General features: G+C 37.1%; 1 protein-coding gene across 3 annotated transcripts in view; it reads left to right on the forward strand.

The window, feature by feature from the left end:
• The window catches only part of ADK (adenosine kinase), a 279,987-nt gene that overhangs the window by 223,699 nt on the left and 40,488 nt on the right, over positions 1-15,800 (forward strand). For all 3 annotated transcript variants that reach the window (XM_021398210.1, XM_021398209.1, XM_021398211.1), the window contains one exon: positions 12,562-12,597. In XM_021398210.1, coding sequence (XP_021253885.1) covers positions 12,562-12,597 — 36 coding nt within the window. The remainder of the gene's footprint in view (positions 1-12,561; positions 12,598-15,800) is intronic.

A 15,800-nucleotide genomic window follows, 5' to 3' on the forward strand; every position in this document is an offset into this window, starting at 1 on the left:
TTCCAGGGACATGTTCACACACATGCCTCTCTGCTGCCAGGAGCAGAGGACCTAATTTTTTGTCACATGAAAAGAAACTTGCTGGTACAGTACGTTACTAAATGCTAGAGACTTATTTCATAAAATGGGAACACCGCAGGGGAATCTGGCAAGGACGATATGTTTATGTAACTGAATTGAGTGTTGCAACTGCCATCACTTAGTTCCCTTGGCTGCAGTGAGCAAGTTGTGAGAGAAAAGCAATCCAAACAGAGATCTTCAGGGACCAAGGGCAGCTCTAATTACATACGAATAATTAATAAAAATGAGTTGAAACATTATTAGAAAAGGAGTGTAAGGAGCTCATGGATAAACACCCAGGTTTATGCACTCTTATTTGAAGTACATATTCTTTGGGTGCCTTCAGCACATTCTGATATCCCAGGGAGATTCATGACACAAGAGTAATTGCACATAATGTAAACAAGATCTACATTAGTTGGCTGTTTTACTCAAACTCCCTTTCCAAGTCCAGATGTGTGATGTGTAAATGTTAGGAGAACAGAGTCCTTATGAAGTAGCTTTATCAAATGCAGCTAGTCTTCCAGCAAAATGGAGAAAATATAAATTAGAGCTCAAGACCTTGGTCAAATCTGGTGCATAAAATTTTATGGTTATATTTAATGTTCCATATGTGCTTTGGACAAGTGCCATGTTTGTAAAGAACTGCTTCAATATTATTTTTTAAAAGTGACACTTTTAGCACAGTATCCTCTGCAAACTGTTCACTGCTCACCATGTGAGCCAGCCAGACTCTAAATAAATTGTTTGTTTTCGTGGACTAAACCTAAGATCAAAATGCCTTTTAGAGGATGGCAATTTTCAAAACATAGCATGTGACTTTTTGAAACATAATTTAGAGTGAGACAATAAATTATACTGAAAGAGGAGAGTGTGATGTAAAAATCTGAGAAGAGACAAGGAATTAGGAAGATGCATACATGTCTGCTGATGCTGAATGTGTTCTAGCTTATTGTTTGTAACTCAATTACATTTTGTTATGTTATATGAGCTCTACATTTCTCCAAGCTCTTTTAGGAAAAATAACAGCATCAAAAGAAGGAGATTCTACAAATTTGTGCCACTTTTCAGAGGTCCTAGCTTATTTTTTTCTTCATTTTCCAATCCCTAAATATCTGTCTTTTAAAAAAACTTCAAATTCAGTGTGTGATGTGCTGTTATTGCAACCACTTTTGCTCTGAAAGCACAACAGTAATGTTTTAGAATGTTCCCAGTCATTTGTTGAATGGTATTTAGTCAAATATTTATTGCTTATATAAGAGAGAGTAATACATTTTCAAGAGCCCAAATCACGATGCAGTCTGAGTAAAAGAGCAGTACTACTCTGACCCTAGTGCTCTTTTCAAATTTTGCATAAAATAAAAGAGATGCAGCATCATTGAAAAAATTGTAGGAGTTTCTTTTTCTTGTGTTGGAAAATATGAGGCAAACTAGATTGCAATAGCTTCTGTTATATTTAAACACAAATATAATGCTACAGACAGAAGGAAAGAAAAAGACTATTTACACTTCTAAGCACTCAGGAGGTGTGAGAAATCTGTAGTGAAGGGCTAGAGCAAGAATGCAGCTAAAAATAACCTGTCCAAAACTGAATTACTGCTACTACTATTACTACCACTACTAATTTCAGCTTCAGAATAACTTGCAGTCTTTGATTTATCATATAATAAAATAAGAAGTGTATCTGGTGCAATTTTAGGTACATTTCAGGTTCATTTACAATACACCAACATATATTAAGTAAAAATAGAACTGCATATTAAAATATAATGCCAATCTGTTATTTCTGTAATTTAAAAATGTTTGTTAGACAAATCCTAAAATAAATGTAGCATTTTAAAGGTACAGAATTAGAGTTTTAAGTGGTAACTGTCCTGAAGTAAAGGTGAGGATTTAGAAACGTTCTTTGAGTCTTGGGGTAGATGGAGAATATGCATGGGCTAGAATCAGAGATATTAAGTTAGCTGTGTGCTTATGTAGAAATCTTTGAAAGCATTACTGCTTGAAAACTTTAACGTACTTTTATGACCCTTTAGAATGTACGACTAGTGCCATTAGAAGAACGTCCTTGCTTAGCAGAGATTTGGGGAACTGCTCTGTCAAAAATGGAAGTTTACTCTTATTCAGATATAGACCAAATCTTACATTTCCCTTTCATGTGAACCGAGACTAAATTTTACTTTTCACTTTGTCTTTAAAAGTTAACTGTGTGAATTTATAAACCGGAGAACAATAGTTTATAGTACATAGATCATATTCTCAGTCATAACACTGCAAGAAAAATCTATTTGCACATAAATGTTTTACAACCAGTTAAGGTATTAAACGATATCTTTAAGAGAGAATAGATACTAATTAATTTCTACTACACATTACTAAGGTAAAATTACTTCATAATAATAAAAAGACACATCAGTACTATTAAAAATGAATACTGATGTAACTAGCATATCTACAACAATAGTTGGGGATCTCCATAACCCTCAAGCGGTCAGAAAATTTCCAAGTGCCGATACGTTTTGGTAGTTTCGTGGCTGTGATTCCATAGTGGATTTTTTTTCTCCTTGTTCTAGCTCTTATGTCAACCACTGATTTAACCACAAATAATGGGTGCACGTAGAAGACCGAAACAGGTATATTTGTAGAGAAGAAAATCACCTTACTTTGTTTCATCGTGAGCTATATATATGCATTTGGGAAAGTTATATACACATATGCACATATATATATGTACGTAAAGTTAATTTAAGAGAGAAGGCAAACACCTGACAGGCAAAACTGCAATGGATTCAGTTTCTTGTCGCTATAACTCCTACATATCCAGTGCAATTATCACTTTGAAAGGGAGAGGTTTGAATATAGTCATCCATGTTATAATGCATTGCAAAAATATACACTTTTAACAAGTAAGTTGTTGCATATTAGTTGATAGATTGCTGATCTTTGATGCAGGAGTGCAATTTTTTACACATTTAATTTTGAAATTTTATTTTTTTATATAGCAAGTCATACATGTTCATCATTTTATATTCTTTCTTTTATAATTTTTCTTATTTTCAATGAGGATGTGATTTCTTAAAAGCAGAAAGAAATGTTAAGAAAATGTATAGTTGCTTTCTGGCAGAGGAATTGTGAACCTCACTTCTTGAAAAAATTTCACTTTAATCTTTGAAGAGATGGTAACAGAACCAACCAATAGGATAGCCATGATCTAATTTTTAAAGGAGGAAGCAATTATAATGTAGTAAGAGTGATTTGAATGTGCGAAGAAATTGGTTATAGATCATTTGAATGTCTGCAGCTCAAATCAAGAGAAGCTTATTAAAATACATGTGAAGTAAATATTTAGGTGAAATTTAGTAGTTCAGACATTAGTAGACTTGTAGACTTGCACGTTTTCTTCATACTTGGTTTGCTTTTTGAACACCATTAGCCCTTTGGACAACAGAAGCTGTGTAGCGGGTTTTTCATAATCTCTGATAGATTCTGCTTATTTGTTGGAGCAGCTTGTTTTGGTTCACTCCTAGAACCCTTGCTTGTGTGACTGTAGTTAGTTGCTTGGTTTCTTTAGTTGAACCTTTTTCCATCCTATCAATCACATAACTTTTCTTTATACATCAATAAAGTCTTTGACTAAGTCTTTCCCCATCTGCCTAGCCCCAGCATGGATTTTATCCTGTACTTCCAGTCAGTAGCTACTATCTTAAAGCAAAATATAATGTCAAGTTTTTAATGTCAGATTTTGACAGAATGGAGAAATGGGCTGACAGGAATCTCATAAAGTTCAGCGAATGAAAATGGAAAGTACTCTACCTGGGGAAAAAATAACGCCATGCATCAGGACAGTCTGGAGAACAACTACGTGAGGAGAAGCTGAGAGCCTCAAGAAGAGATTCAAAGGGATCTTATTAACACCCAAATACCTAGTGAGAGGTGATAATCAAGAGGGATCCAGGCTCTTTACAGTGATACTCAGTGACAGAAAGAGAGAGAGTGAGCATAAATTGAAATACAGGCATCTCTGCTTAAGAATAGTGAAAAAACTTCTACTATGAAGGTGGTCAGGTGCTGAAAGAAGTTTCTCAGAGAAGCTGTGGAGAGTCTGTCCTTGGAGATATTCAGAACAGTCTAGGCCAACCTGCTCTAGCTGACCTTGTATGAGAGAGCGGTTGTACTAGATGAGCTTCAGAGGCCCTTTCCAATCTCAACTTGGGATTCTGTAATAATTCTTTAAACTATTGTGGAATTTGTGATCCTTCTAATTATCTTGCTTGTTTTCTCTTTCATCCTCTGCTCTGCCTCAACCCATCTCAAGTCCAGGTTGGCTTATTTTAGAAATGGGACAAACATACCAAAAAGACACTCATCCTCAAGCAATTATAGGTCAGAAGCAGTCAAATACTAATTATAACTATGACAATTTTTTTTTAAAATGCCTCAAGAAATTACCAACCCATCTGACTAAAAGTGCCTTAGTCGCATCAGGAATTAGAGCTCATGTTCTTCAGCTGGGACCACAGTGACCTACCTACCTATGGTCGGATTGAAATGTTGCCATTCCATGCAATGACCATGTCATGAGAAAGCCGCTAACGCAGACTGGGAACAAGGATTTTCTTTTCAGTAGCTTAAACTGTAAATACATGAGAAAACTTGAATTTCTGGATCTTGAACACAGATAAATGCATCATTAAATTAGTGTGAAATAGCACAACAAACCCTGACAAGAAACTTTAAGACAACTGAGTGCAAACTTAATTGGAAGGGCAAAATGCATAATATTAATATCTGTTTAAAAGTTAGCATTATTGCTAGAGATTGCAGCGAGCAGGTTTTTTTTTCTCGCTAAGGTTAACAAGCAATGCAAGCCTAGCACATGAAGAGAGTTATGTGATGATTATTCTTTATGGAGTTTCCAGTGCCATATTCATAGTTACAATTCTAAATGTCTGTGCATGACATCATGCAAAACAAAGTACATAAAATAGCTACATTCTACTGCTAAAAATGTGTTAACCTTCTAGCTAGAATAGAGACATGTCCTGTTGTATCCCAGCACTTTTAGTGCAGTGTCTGATTATTCTCTCCAACTGAAATTGCTAGATGAGAATATCTTGTCAGTGATTTCAGGCTACTCTGAGTGGTTGCAATCATAGAAGACCTTGTTGGAAATGATGCAATCTTTTATTTCTGTTTGTCATCCTTCAGCCAGAAGGTTAGTACAAAGAGCTTATAACGTGCAGCATTAAAGGCTTCAAAAGATCTCACATATCTTTTATTTTTTATATGTGTATAAAACTCTTATCCTCTAGCTATTAAATTCATTTTATTGTTTGTTTTCATTTTTATTATGTTCTATTCCTTTGGTGATGATTAAAGAAGGAGTCTCTCTGTTCTGATCATGATGCATTTTATTTTTAAGGTAACGATAGGCACATTTGTATAAAGAGACAGTGTAAGGAAGTTCACTAATTTGATGCTTATAATTTGTGAGGAGAGAGAAATGTACAGTCAGAGCCAGTTCAGTTCTTTAGGTAAGGATGTAGGGTAGAGATATAAGTAATAGCTTTTTATCCGTCATAAAATTTCAAAATGGCTCAGAGGCATATCACTGCTACAGCTGTGGCAGACCTTGTTATGGCATTACGCTCCGACTCAGAATGATTTTTTCCATAGAAGATTCTAGCAGGAACTATAGTTCTGGTAATAACATAAGTAGGAGAATAAATAACTTGAATATTAACAAATTGTATGTAATACAAATGCTCCAGCGTGAGCCCAAGCAGGAGGAGAAATGCATTTCCTTTCTTCATTCTTTTCACACTATGCTTTTTCAGACAAAACCCTCTGGTAGAATGCCAGAACCCCCTCTGAACATTACAACTTTAATCCCATATGGTATTTCTACTTGTTCTGATTATTCATTTCACTATTATTAATTTATATTTTCTCTTACAGAGTGGAGGTAGTATAGTTATATTTGCCAGTATCTTTCATATTACTTGAGCAAACTGAAAAAATATTTCAGATATATTTTAGCAAGGAATCCTTGCTATCCTTTGTGAACAAAAGCAATTTTCAGATCTGGGACTACTCACGGAAAAAGTAAAGAAAGGGAAAAAACACTCGGTGTTCCTTTACAATAATCAGCCCATGCGACTGATGCCAGCTGTGCTTCTTCAGTAATACCCAGTGAGGGATAGATACTTGCTCAGATACCGCTGATTCTCAGTGCTGGTTCTCAAGCTGTCTTGCAGGGTCTGTCCATTCTGTGACCAGCTTCTATTGATCTTCTCTGAAATGTGAACAGCTGTACCCTACTGACCAAATCAAGAATTAGTGCTCATCAAAGGGAACTAATACTGAAGCATTATATTCCTGTAACACATCCCCAAGTATAACTCAAACTATATCAGCAGTAGCAAAATTTCATTAGATACGTGTTCATTTAAGAAAATATGCTGGGTGGTTCTTTATGCTTCTGTTTCTCAAACTCTCATATGACCCATATGGAAGCAAGCATCTCTGGAGGGGTGGGGGGGAGAATAAAATTGCAGTCACCTCTTGCCCTTCATAAATGGCCATCTTTTAATAAAGACATAATGATCTTGTACTGCTTTTACACAGTCATTTCATTTTCAAGTAACAGAATGACAGTAGCCATTTGTTGAAATCATGTTTTCAATTAATCATCAAGTAGTCTAACAGTGTCTGCCTCTGATTCCTCAGGTATGTCGTGATTATTGTTACCCCAGCTTTGGCATCACCTTTATTTCATGGAATCATAGAATCATTTGAGTTGGAAGGGACCTTTAAAGGTCATCTAGTCCAACTCCCCTGCAATGAACAGGGACACCTACAGCTAGATCAGGTTGCTCAGTGCCCCATCCAGCCTGATCTTGAATGTCTTGAGGAAGATGAATCAAGTTTGGCTTTTTGTTGCATACACAGGAAAGAGTGGTGTCACTGTGTTAAGTGTGTGAATGAGTGACATCTTTGTTTCAATCCAAAGGCAGTGACTGAAAATCCATTGTCATATCTGTGCCTTAAGACAAATGACATTACCAGGATCATATTTAGTATAAACTGGCCAAGAGCTGGAGGAGTGCAAAACATGGCATGGCGCTGCTCACTAGTCCATGTCCTTAAAAACTAGCTTAGCTCCCACACTTTGGTGAGTGTTTTGTAAAAGAAATACCAAAAGCACGGGCTTATGGTGACCTTGACAGTAGTATTCTTCATGACTCTATGGCTGATGAATGACTAATCTCACATAGTAAGAGGGAGCTTTTAACAAAAGAAGATGACTTTTAAGGACCTGTATTGAGAATTACTGGACAAAGCATGCTGCTGAGACCAGAGATTCTCAGTACCTATGGAGTTTGTAAAACAAAGGGTATAGCTCTGAGAGCAGAGTTTTATAGGAAAGTTCTTTGTTAGGAATAGAGATGACAAAGTAAAAGTGACAGAGTAGCAGGGTAGTAGGTAGGACAAATGTGTCTGCTAAGGAAAGCTGAATTAGAAGTACAAGTGTTTGTAATTTTCTTATAATGAAACAGAAGACTTTCATGTCTGTAGTATGGTGAGACAAATAATGTTTTTTACTTTTTTTTCAATTGTTGTTTTAGAAAGCTTTACGTTAAGAAATCATGAATAAAAACGTCTATTTCTGAAACACAAATCTTTAGCACCTATCTCTATTATTGAGTCAGTCTTGTGCAGAATTACGTTGTAGATATCAGTGTACATCACTTGCATGAAAGTCTTCCTTATATCCTCATTTGCTTATTTTACTTTGTTGTCAACCATTTCATTTAGATAACGGGGTCTGAATGTTAGAGAAGATTTGTGCAACTGCTAACACTTTTTTTCAGCAAACATGGCAGGCTGTAGAAAAGCAAGAGAGAATACAAAGAACAAAAAGTTATACCAGGATTAGTGATGGACTCATCTGTGGTTTGATAGTACTAAGTGGCTATAGGATAGCCTTTGATGTGCTAAAGGAAACGATGTAAATGGAAGAAAACTAACTGTTCATACTTCTCAGAAGGCAGTTGTGCAACAGCAATACCCTGAAGCTGATGAAATAAATGTTTAAGATAGATTTTTAGAAGATATCAGCAGAAAAAGAAGTGTAGTGGTGGAGGTACTATTCTAGTTGTAATCAAGCGTGGCTGGCACCAGTAGGAGCGGTTTCCCGCAAATGTAAACAGCCTGTGGATGGTCCAAATAGTCATTTGCTGGTTTTTGTTTGCTGTTATTTGCTTGTTTCTTGTTCTTGTTGTTGTTTGTTTTTCTTGATGCCTCTAATTTAGTGCAGGGATCTTCCTCTGCAGTTATTCATGTTGTATAAGTGTGTGGTGGCTAAGATTATGTTGGTTCATGGGATGGGGTAAAGCCACTGCGTCACAGATTTGTTGTGCAGAGAAAGCGGATACTATTCCTGCAAATGTGAGCAGGGCTTGGTTTTGGGGGGTTTATTTTGGGTAAATCAGCAAATTTTTGGTTGCTAGAATGGGAACTCCATCAAAATCTGTTTTTCTCTTTCTTTTCTTTCATTTCCTTTTTTTTTTTTTTTTTAGCTGGAGAGGGGATGTGGAAGGGTGGGAGAATGGCGAGGAGGGGAGGCTGTCAAAGAAAGTTAAAGAGAGAATTAGAGGGAGCTGAACAGGGCAGTGCTGTAACACGTGAGTTACAGGTTATTCTGCGAGGTGCCTCCTCTACCAAGAAGGATGGAGGCATGCGATTAGCTCCAGCACCGTCTGCATTTGCGTTCTTGTGTAATTACGGGAATTGCATTCATTGTGCAAAGGTATCATTGCTGTCCTGCTGTTTTATCATTTCTTTATGAGATAATGTTGATTTCAGCAATGAAATGCAAATGTAGTTTACAGTGCTCTTTTTCTCTGCACAAAGGTTAAAATGCATATTGTAGGTAATACTGTTGGTGATGCTTTTGATACAGTCTTTTGTCATCTAATTTCAGCAATACATGAATTTAAATGCTGTTCATTGCAATTTAACCCAATATGCATGTTGTTAGCATTTTGGCTATATTTTGGCCAACTTATGGTGAAAAATTAGTACCTACAAAATATTAATACATAGTGCGCCTTCTATGTGTTATGGCAAAATGAACATACAATTGTTGAAGTGGAGCCATCTTAATTCTATAATCCCCAAATTCTCCTAACAGGGGTTTATTCCTGGGGGTGCAGAAGCTAACGGTTTCTGTGTTAGGAGGGTGTATTTTGGTTTACTTGTGAACAAGGTGTTTCTATTGCTGATGATAAAAGGGCCCCAAATTGTAACAAGCCCTGTTAGAACTGACTGGAGTGCACGTTATAGACAGCTCTGTTTACTAAATGCTGGAGCTCCAACAGCAACAAAATATGTGCAAAATGGGAATAGTTTTCAGCTATCAAGAGAGTCAAATGTAACAGCAAGACCAGTACTGGCGGAAGCTGTCTTTTTTATTGTTATCTCTTTATCTTGCTTTCCTGTGTAAACTGCTCACTATTGTGCAAAGAGAGGGTGTGTGTTGACTCTGGTGACATTGTGTTACTCCATTAAATAACCCTGTATGCTGTTTACTTCAGTGTGAGTGTATGTTTTCGGATTATTTTTTTCTGAAACAGCATGAGCCAAATAGTGTTTCATAACTGTTAACAAGTCCCATTTCTGCTTTAGATGGTACAGCAACAAATGTGCTCTTGTGATTGATAAAAAGACTATATAAAAAAGGAGTGCGAGCATTTAAAATATATTTAGTATTTAAGAGAAGAAAGGTGAGGGAGAGGGTGTTATGAAGTGAGATGCACTGTGGACACGAATGGAAAATAGCTCTGAAAATGCTGACTTGGAGGAATGAATGAATAACTCCTAAAGTTTATCAGAACCAAAAGAACTCCTGACATGAAATGAAGCCTCCTAAGAAAATTCTGTTCTGTTGCTGTTTTGCTTCTCTGTTGTCGCATGTCATGCATGAATGGAAATGCTGCATTCTCCAGGGAGCAGTAAAGCTTCTGTGTAGGTTGTTTATTTCCTTAATCCCTCCTTCTCCGTGATTTCCAGTGTCAGATATAAAATGGAAAGCCTGTAAATACAGTGATTATCATACTGATTATCACCTGCATCAGGGAACGCCCTGGCTGGCCGCCGTAACCCCAGCAGTCTCCACATGTTACAGCCACTTCGATTTTAACCTGACTACTCTATTAGGTACGTGAGGCTCAGTATGAGGTGCCCTAAGGCTGCACAGATGGGGTCCGCTTGTTTCCTGTTCTCACTGTTATTGTGAATAGATACTAAAAGCTCCTCATTGCTTTTATCTGGTTAATTTACTTTGAACTCGCCCTGCATTCAGGGCCAGCCGAACATTTCTCACCATTTTGCAAACACCAAACCATAGCCTCTAAAGATGTGCTTTGAGCTTTTCTCTCCCTTTTTTCCAGAAGGGCCTTAATTCTCAGGGGCTGTAATTCTGAGAGATGCCAATTCTCAGGGAGCTGCAGGCTCCTTACTGGAGGAAACTGCTCAAGAGGTGTTGTGAGGTTTGGTTGATAGGAGAGAAGAAAATTAAAATTGCTGTTGTTCTTTGGCACATACAGACCCCTTAGATTAGGGGTCAACCTATGATTGTGTGCTGGCTACCATTGCTCATGTAACTGGGCAACGGACCAGGCTAAAAGACAAAGCTCCAGCAGGAAAATTCTAAGATAAGATGCTTTTTGCCAAATGTGCAGTCGTTTGTACTTTCTTGTGGAAGAGCCAGGTCTTTCAAACCACATCTGCTATGCATGGGTGCCCCAGAACAGAAAATTAAGATGAATTCTCTCAAAGTCTCTCACATAAGGAAGTACTACTTAACTGGAATAGCTTTTATTTCACAGATGTAAGAATGTACTGGTGTCCAGTTTCCTGGCCAAACAATAGTTTAACACAGATGTTAATGTCCTGCTGCCTTGGGCATTAAAGAAACCCCTTAGGACAGATCAGTGCAACTTCCAATTTCACTCGCATGACCAAAAACCTGAGGTTACAGAAGTTGCTTGGCTGCAGTACATAATTGTTATTTTCTTATTCTCTGTCCCCCTTATCACTCTCTTATTTCTCTTATTTTTGTTTTGTGGGATTTTTTTCTGTGTCCAAGTCCCATTTGAGGCTTTCTTGATTGTGCTGTGGTTCATTGTGAGTGCATCAGTGTATAGTGGAAGCTCGCAGGCTCCTTTTTTCATATGAGCATAGGCTTTGTTAATCACATGCTGCTTTAGGAAAACACTGCATGATATCTTTGAACCCTACACTCCTGCTTGACAGCCAGGCTAGCAAATGTCATTGACTGTGTGATGTACAAGAAGGAATTCAATTGTAAGTAAATTGTCAAAGTGGCTAACCTTGCCCGCACCCAATTGTCAGGACCATGATTCAGTTTTTCTGTCAACATCAGCTAAGGCTAACCCGGTCAGCCTTATGTTTCTGCAGCGAAGCAGCCTGAGGAGTTGTGCTTTTCAGCTGATCGCATTTTATTAACCTCAAGTTACTGTTGTTATAATCAATTGTACCCACTTCGGATTCTTAGATTGCCCCCAAATTGGCAGATCATATAGGTCCACGAGTATGTATTTTCTGCAATATTAAAGCTGTCATAGGGATGCTGGCCTTAAATGGTGCGGTACGGTAGTTATTTTTGTTTAGTTGGATCGGCTCTATTCAGGCGCAAATCTTATCCTTCTATTAATATCACTTGGCAAAGATAATCTGGAAGATTGCAAGTTTAAATGTAAAGACTTTGAGCATTATCAACAGTATTTGAGATGCTGAGGTAGAAAGTGAATAAGGGAAAAACACTGCTGTTGTCTTCTGTCTCCTTGCTTTTATTTCAAAAGAGATTTTAATTGCTCCAATTAATATAAATAAGAAATGAGGACATTCTGATACCCTAATGTTTCCTCTGTTCTTTGAGGAAAAGAACATAGTTAAATTGCCTAAAGCAGTGATTAAGACATCAGTGTGTTTTAAAACGCTCATCTGATTCCACCACAAGGGTTTGAACACATTTCGTGCTCCTATTTTTTTTTATGTGCAGTAGATGACAAATGATTTTTTTTTAAATGGCTTAAAAACCCATATACCATGAAGAGCATCAATGGAGACAACGCTGTAATTTCAATTCAAAATATGTCTGAAGGATATTTGCCTGGATTTGAAATTGTGATTTCCTTCTTAAAGTCCTATGTCCAGAAGTAACTTTCCTCACCTGGAAAATACCATATATTGTACCTTCTTTATTTGAACTTGAGCAGCATGTTGTCATTGTGCTGCTGTTGGGCTGCGGGAAGGAGGGGGAAGCTTTGGGTGCAACTATCAGAATTGAACAACTGTATGTGGGGATATTGAGATAATCGTGTAAGAGGAGAACTGGCTGAATGAGTTTCAAAATGTGTTATTTCTTCATTATCTAGCACTTTATAATTAACTGTTCTTTTTTTATTATTTCAGGAAGCTGCCACTTTTGCTAGAGAGCAAGGCTTTGAGGTGAGTTAACCCACAATTGCACACTAAACAGATCCTAAAGGCTTTTTTCGTGCTGATAATGAAGTTCTTTTGGACAATGATTGATGTGCTATTATACTCTCCAAGCCTCGCAGCGGTTGCCATGGAAACTTGGCAGTCGTCATGGTTTCTTTGTTCTGCCAGCTCAGTGTTATGACGCACTCTGCTAGGTCTGCACCCAACATCGCCTACAGATGTTATTTATTGAATTTTGAAAAGCCTCTTGGGAAGCCGAGAGGTTGGGCACGGTTTCAAGCTGCCTCTGCAGATATGGGACCTGTCAGTTTGTTCAGTTAAAAAGCTACCTCATTAGCTGCATTACACTCCACAAGGATTCACTGCTAAAGCAGTGGTGAGGCAAGACTAAATAGAGAAATATAACACCGCTTAAAGAACTTAAACCCTGCCATATGCGGATTATCATTATGCAAATGAATTGTAGAAAGGTTGTATATAAAATTGGTAGGTACTGATTAATGTAAACCGTGCTGCTTTTCGAAGGGATAGTGTGGAATTTCTGTTTTAAAACAGATTCGAGTTGGTGCTTTCCATCTGTGCTCTAAAAATGCTTGATTCCCTACTTTCTAGAAGTAAACACTGTTGATTTTACAGCAATTCTCAGAGCTTTTGATTTCATTTTTCTGAGGTATTTATTTGAGTGCCTAAGCCTTTTCATCGCCCCTCCCATTGGCTACATTCGGATAACTCAATCTAGAGAGCTATCAGCTATTGGTCTCTAATGCTGAATTCAAATAGGCAGGTTTTAAATACTATAATTAATGTGACAACAGTTATACTAATTTCACAGATAGTAAGTGATCTCACTGAAATCTAAATTGCAGAATCGAATGCACATAAATCCTGTTATGTGTTTTTTCACTGCAGTAAGACCCACCTTAATTGATTTGTTTGCAATGGGGAAGAATAGATAGGAGTCTGACTACTCAACACCCATTTTGCATAAATAATAGAAGCCGCGCGATTCAAACTGCGGCACTTTAAGAACATGCCACTTTGTGTGTGGATGGCTGCGTAGAAAAAAAAAGGAAAAGACTGGCAGCTTTTGTTCTGCAATTTAGATCTCTTTAGAGCCGTATACCAGCAGGTACATCAATGCCATCAGTGTTTTAGATATTAAAGCTGTGGGCTGGCCCATTTCTTTTTATGTTTCCTAAATTCATGCGGCTGCTTTGTAGAAATCCAGACATTTTATCACTGTCAATTTTCATTTGTATAATCTGTATTGTTAGCATAAAAATACACTTTCAATTTATTCTATCAAATGAATGAATTTCACAGATGCCTCCAAATATATTATGAAGCATAACAAATTATTGGTACCCTCTGGTAGCTAGACAATAAAAAGGAAAGGAAGTAGTGTATTAAGTCTACCCATTCTATATTTTTATTGCCCCCTTGAGCTAAAGACTTTGAATATGCCTGGTTTAAATTCACTTCTAGTGACAAACTGCTGTTGCTGGTGTCTGCTAACTACCATCATATTAACCTTTCCATTAGTGCTTGCTTAGAGATTCTAGCACTGTTCCTTCTGAACATCCTAAATCTGCCACATTTGATTACAGCGTATCAGTAAAGTGCGCAATGATTATGATCTTATCTCTTATTACCCCCTTGCTTGGCAACAACTCACACGTCAAGTTTCCTGACAAAAAAATTTGATAAGTGTCCGCAATCTTGTTTTCCCGTTGTGCTGTGAAGGCAAAAAAAAGAAAATCACATTACTAAGAAAGTATCTTAGGAAAAACTTAAATAGCTTCGATTAATTTCCTTCATTAAAGGAAAAAATTCCAGCAGTTCTCAAAATCTTGTAAAAATGGACTCTGTAATTTATATAGAGAAAGCATGGAATGGTAAAATAAAGAACTGGGGTGACCAGAGCAAAAATCAAGAGGATATTTACTATGAAAGTAATAAGAAGTTGTTGTTACCTGAATCTGAATTACAGAAGGAAATAATTTTATTGAAAAAAAAAATTAAAAGTCAATTCATTGAAAATCTTTATCATTGAAGAACAGTTGTGCCTTCTTTTTCCTTAATATTATCTCCATTTCTGTCTCGCAGTTAATTCTACAGTTTATGTCACTAAATGCATCCTATAAATGTGGATTAAGTAAAATGAAATGAAAGGAGCAGATGTATCTAAGCTGCCACAGAAATAATTTTTCCTGTTAAAGATGATGCTTTTCCATGAAGTACATATTGGTTGGGAAACCAAATCAAAGAGTTTTGATACCCTGGGCCAAATTTCAGTCTTAAAAACAGTGAGGTCCACTGCACAGATCCACAGTTGTCAGTGGATTTGTGCTTGTTCAGTTCATGGCTGTGATGATTCCAGCTTTTTTGTGACTGTTTAGAGGCAAGGATCAGACCTGCCCAACCACCAGAATCAGACTCAAGCGTATTCTAAGATACCCACAAGTATCCTGTGAACTTGGGGCACCATATGGAGGCTTTAAGTCCACAAACCTACTGTCCAGCCATTTCTATAGATGGAGGGTGTATTGAGTCAATACAAAGTAAATATTATTCATTATAGTGATTTGACAATGTTATGTATGCACTGAGCAGAAATAGGAAATGACAGTATTTCATGCTATTTGCCTGGCAGTAAAATGAGGGATACAGTACTGCTACAATCCTAAGGTGTAAATACTCATCTACTCTAAAATGTCACAGTTGTACCTTCAAAATATAACACAGTGGTAAGGCAGAGATGTATACTGGAAAAGTTAAAGCCTCCACACCATTAAAGTCCCAGCTATTCCACTATCTAGACTATTTAATTCTCTTCCTTTGAAAAATTTCAGCATGGAAAGTGATATTGGCTAAAAGTGGCCAAGTTAATTCTCTTAAAAGATGGTATTTAGTTACTTTAAAAGTCTGTGTAAGCAGACACAAGTCTCCAAACCAGCCTGTTTTGAAATTCTTACCCTTTAAAAAATTCTTTCCACCAGATACCTTTCTTCTTCTGTTATATGCCTATTATGTATTTAATTCTTCCTAAAAGCACATATGCATTTTACTTTCTTTTACAGTCTACTCTTTTTCACCCTCTACCATCATTCTTCACTAGTATTTTTCCTTAGAGCCCTCTTTCCCTCGTATACATTCATCTTTGTTCTTCCTTAAACCAAAGGAATCATCTCTTGATCTTGTCATTTTCT

Source organism: Numida meleagris, chromosome 5, assembly GCF_002078875.1.
Source record: "Numida meleagris isolate 19003 breed g44 Domestic line chromosome 5, NumMel1.0, whole genome shotgun sequence".
Lineage (NCBI taxonomy): Eukaryota > Metazoa > Chordata > Aves > Galliformes > Numididae > Numida > Numida meleagris.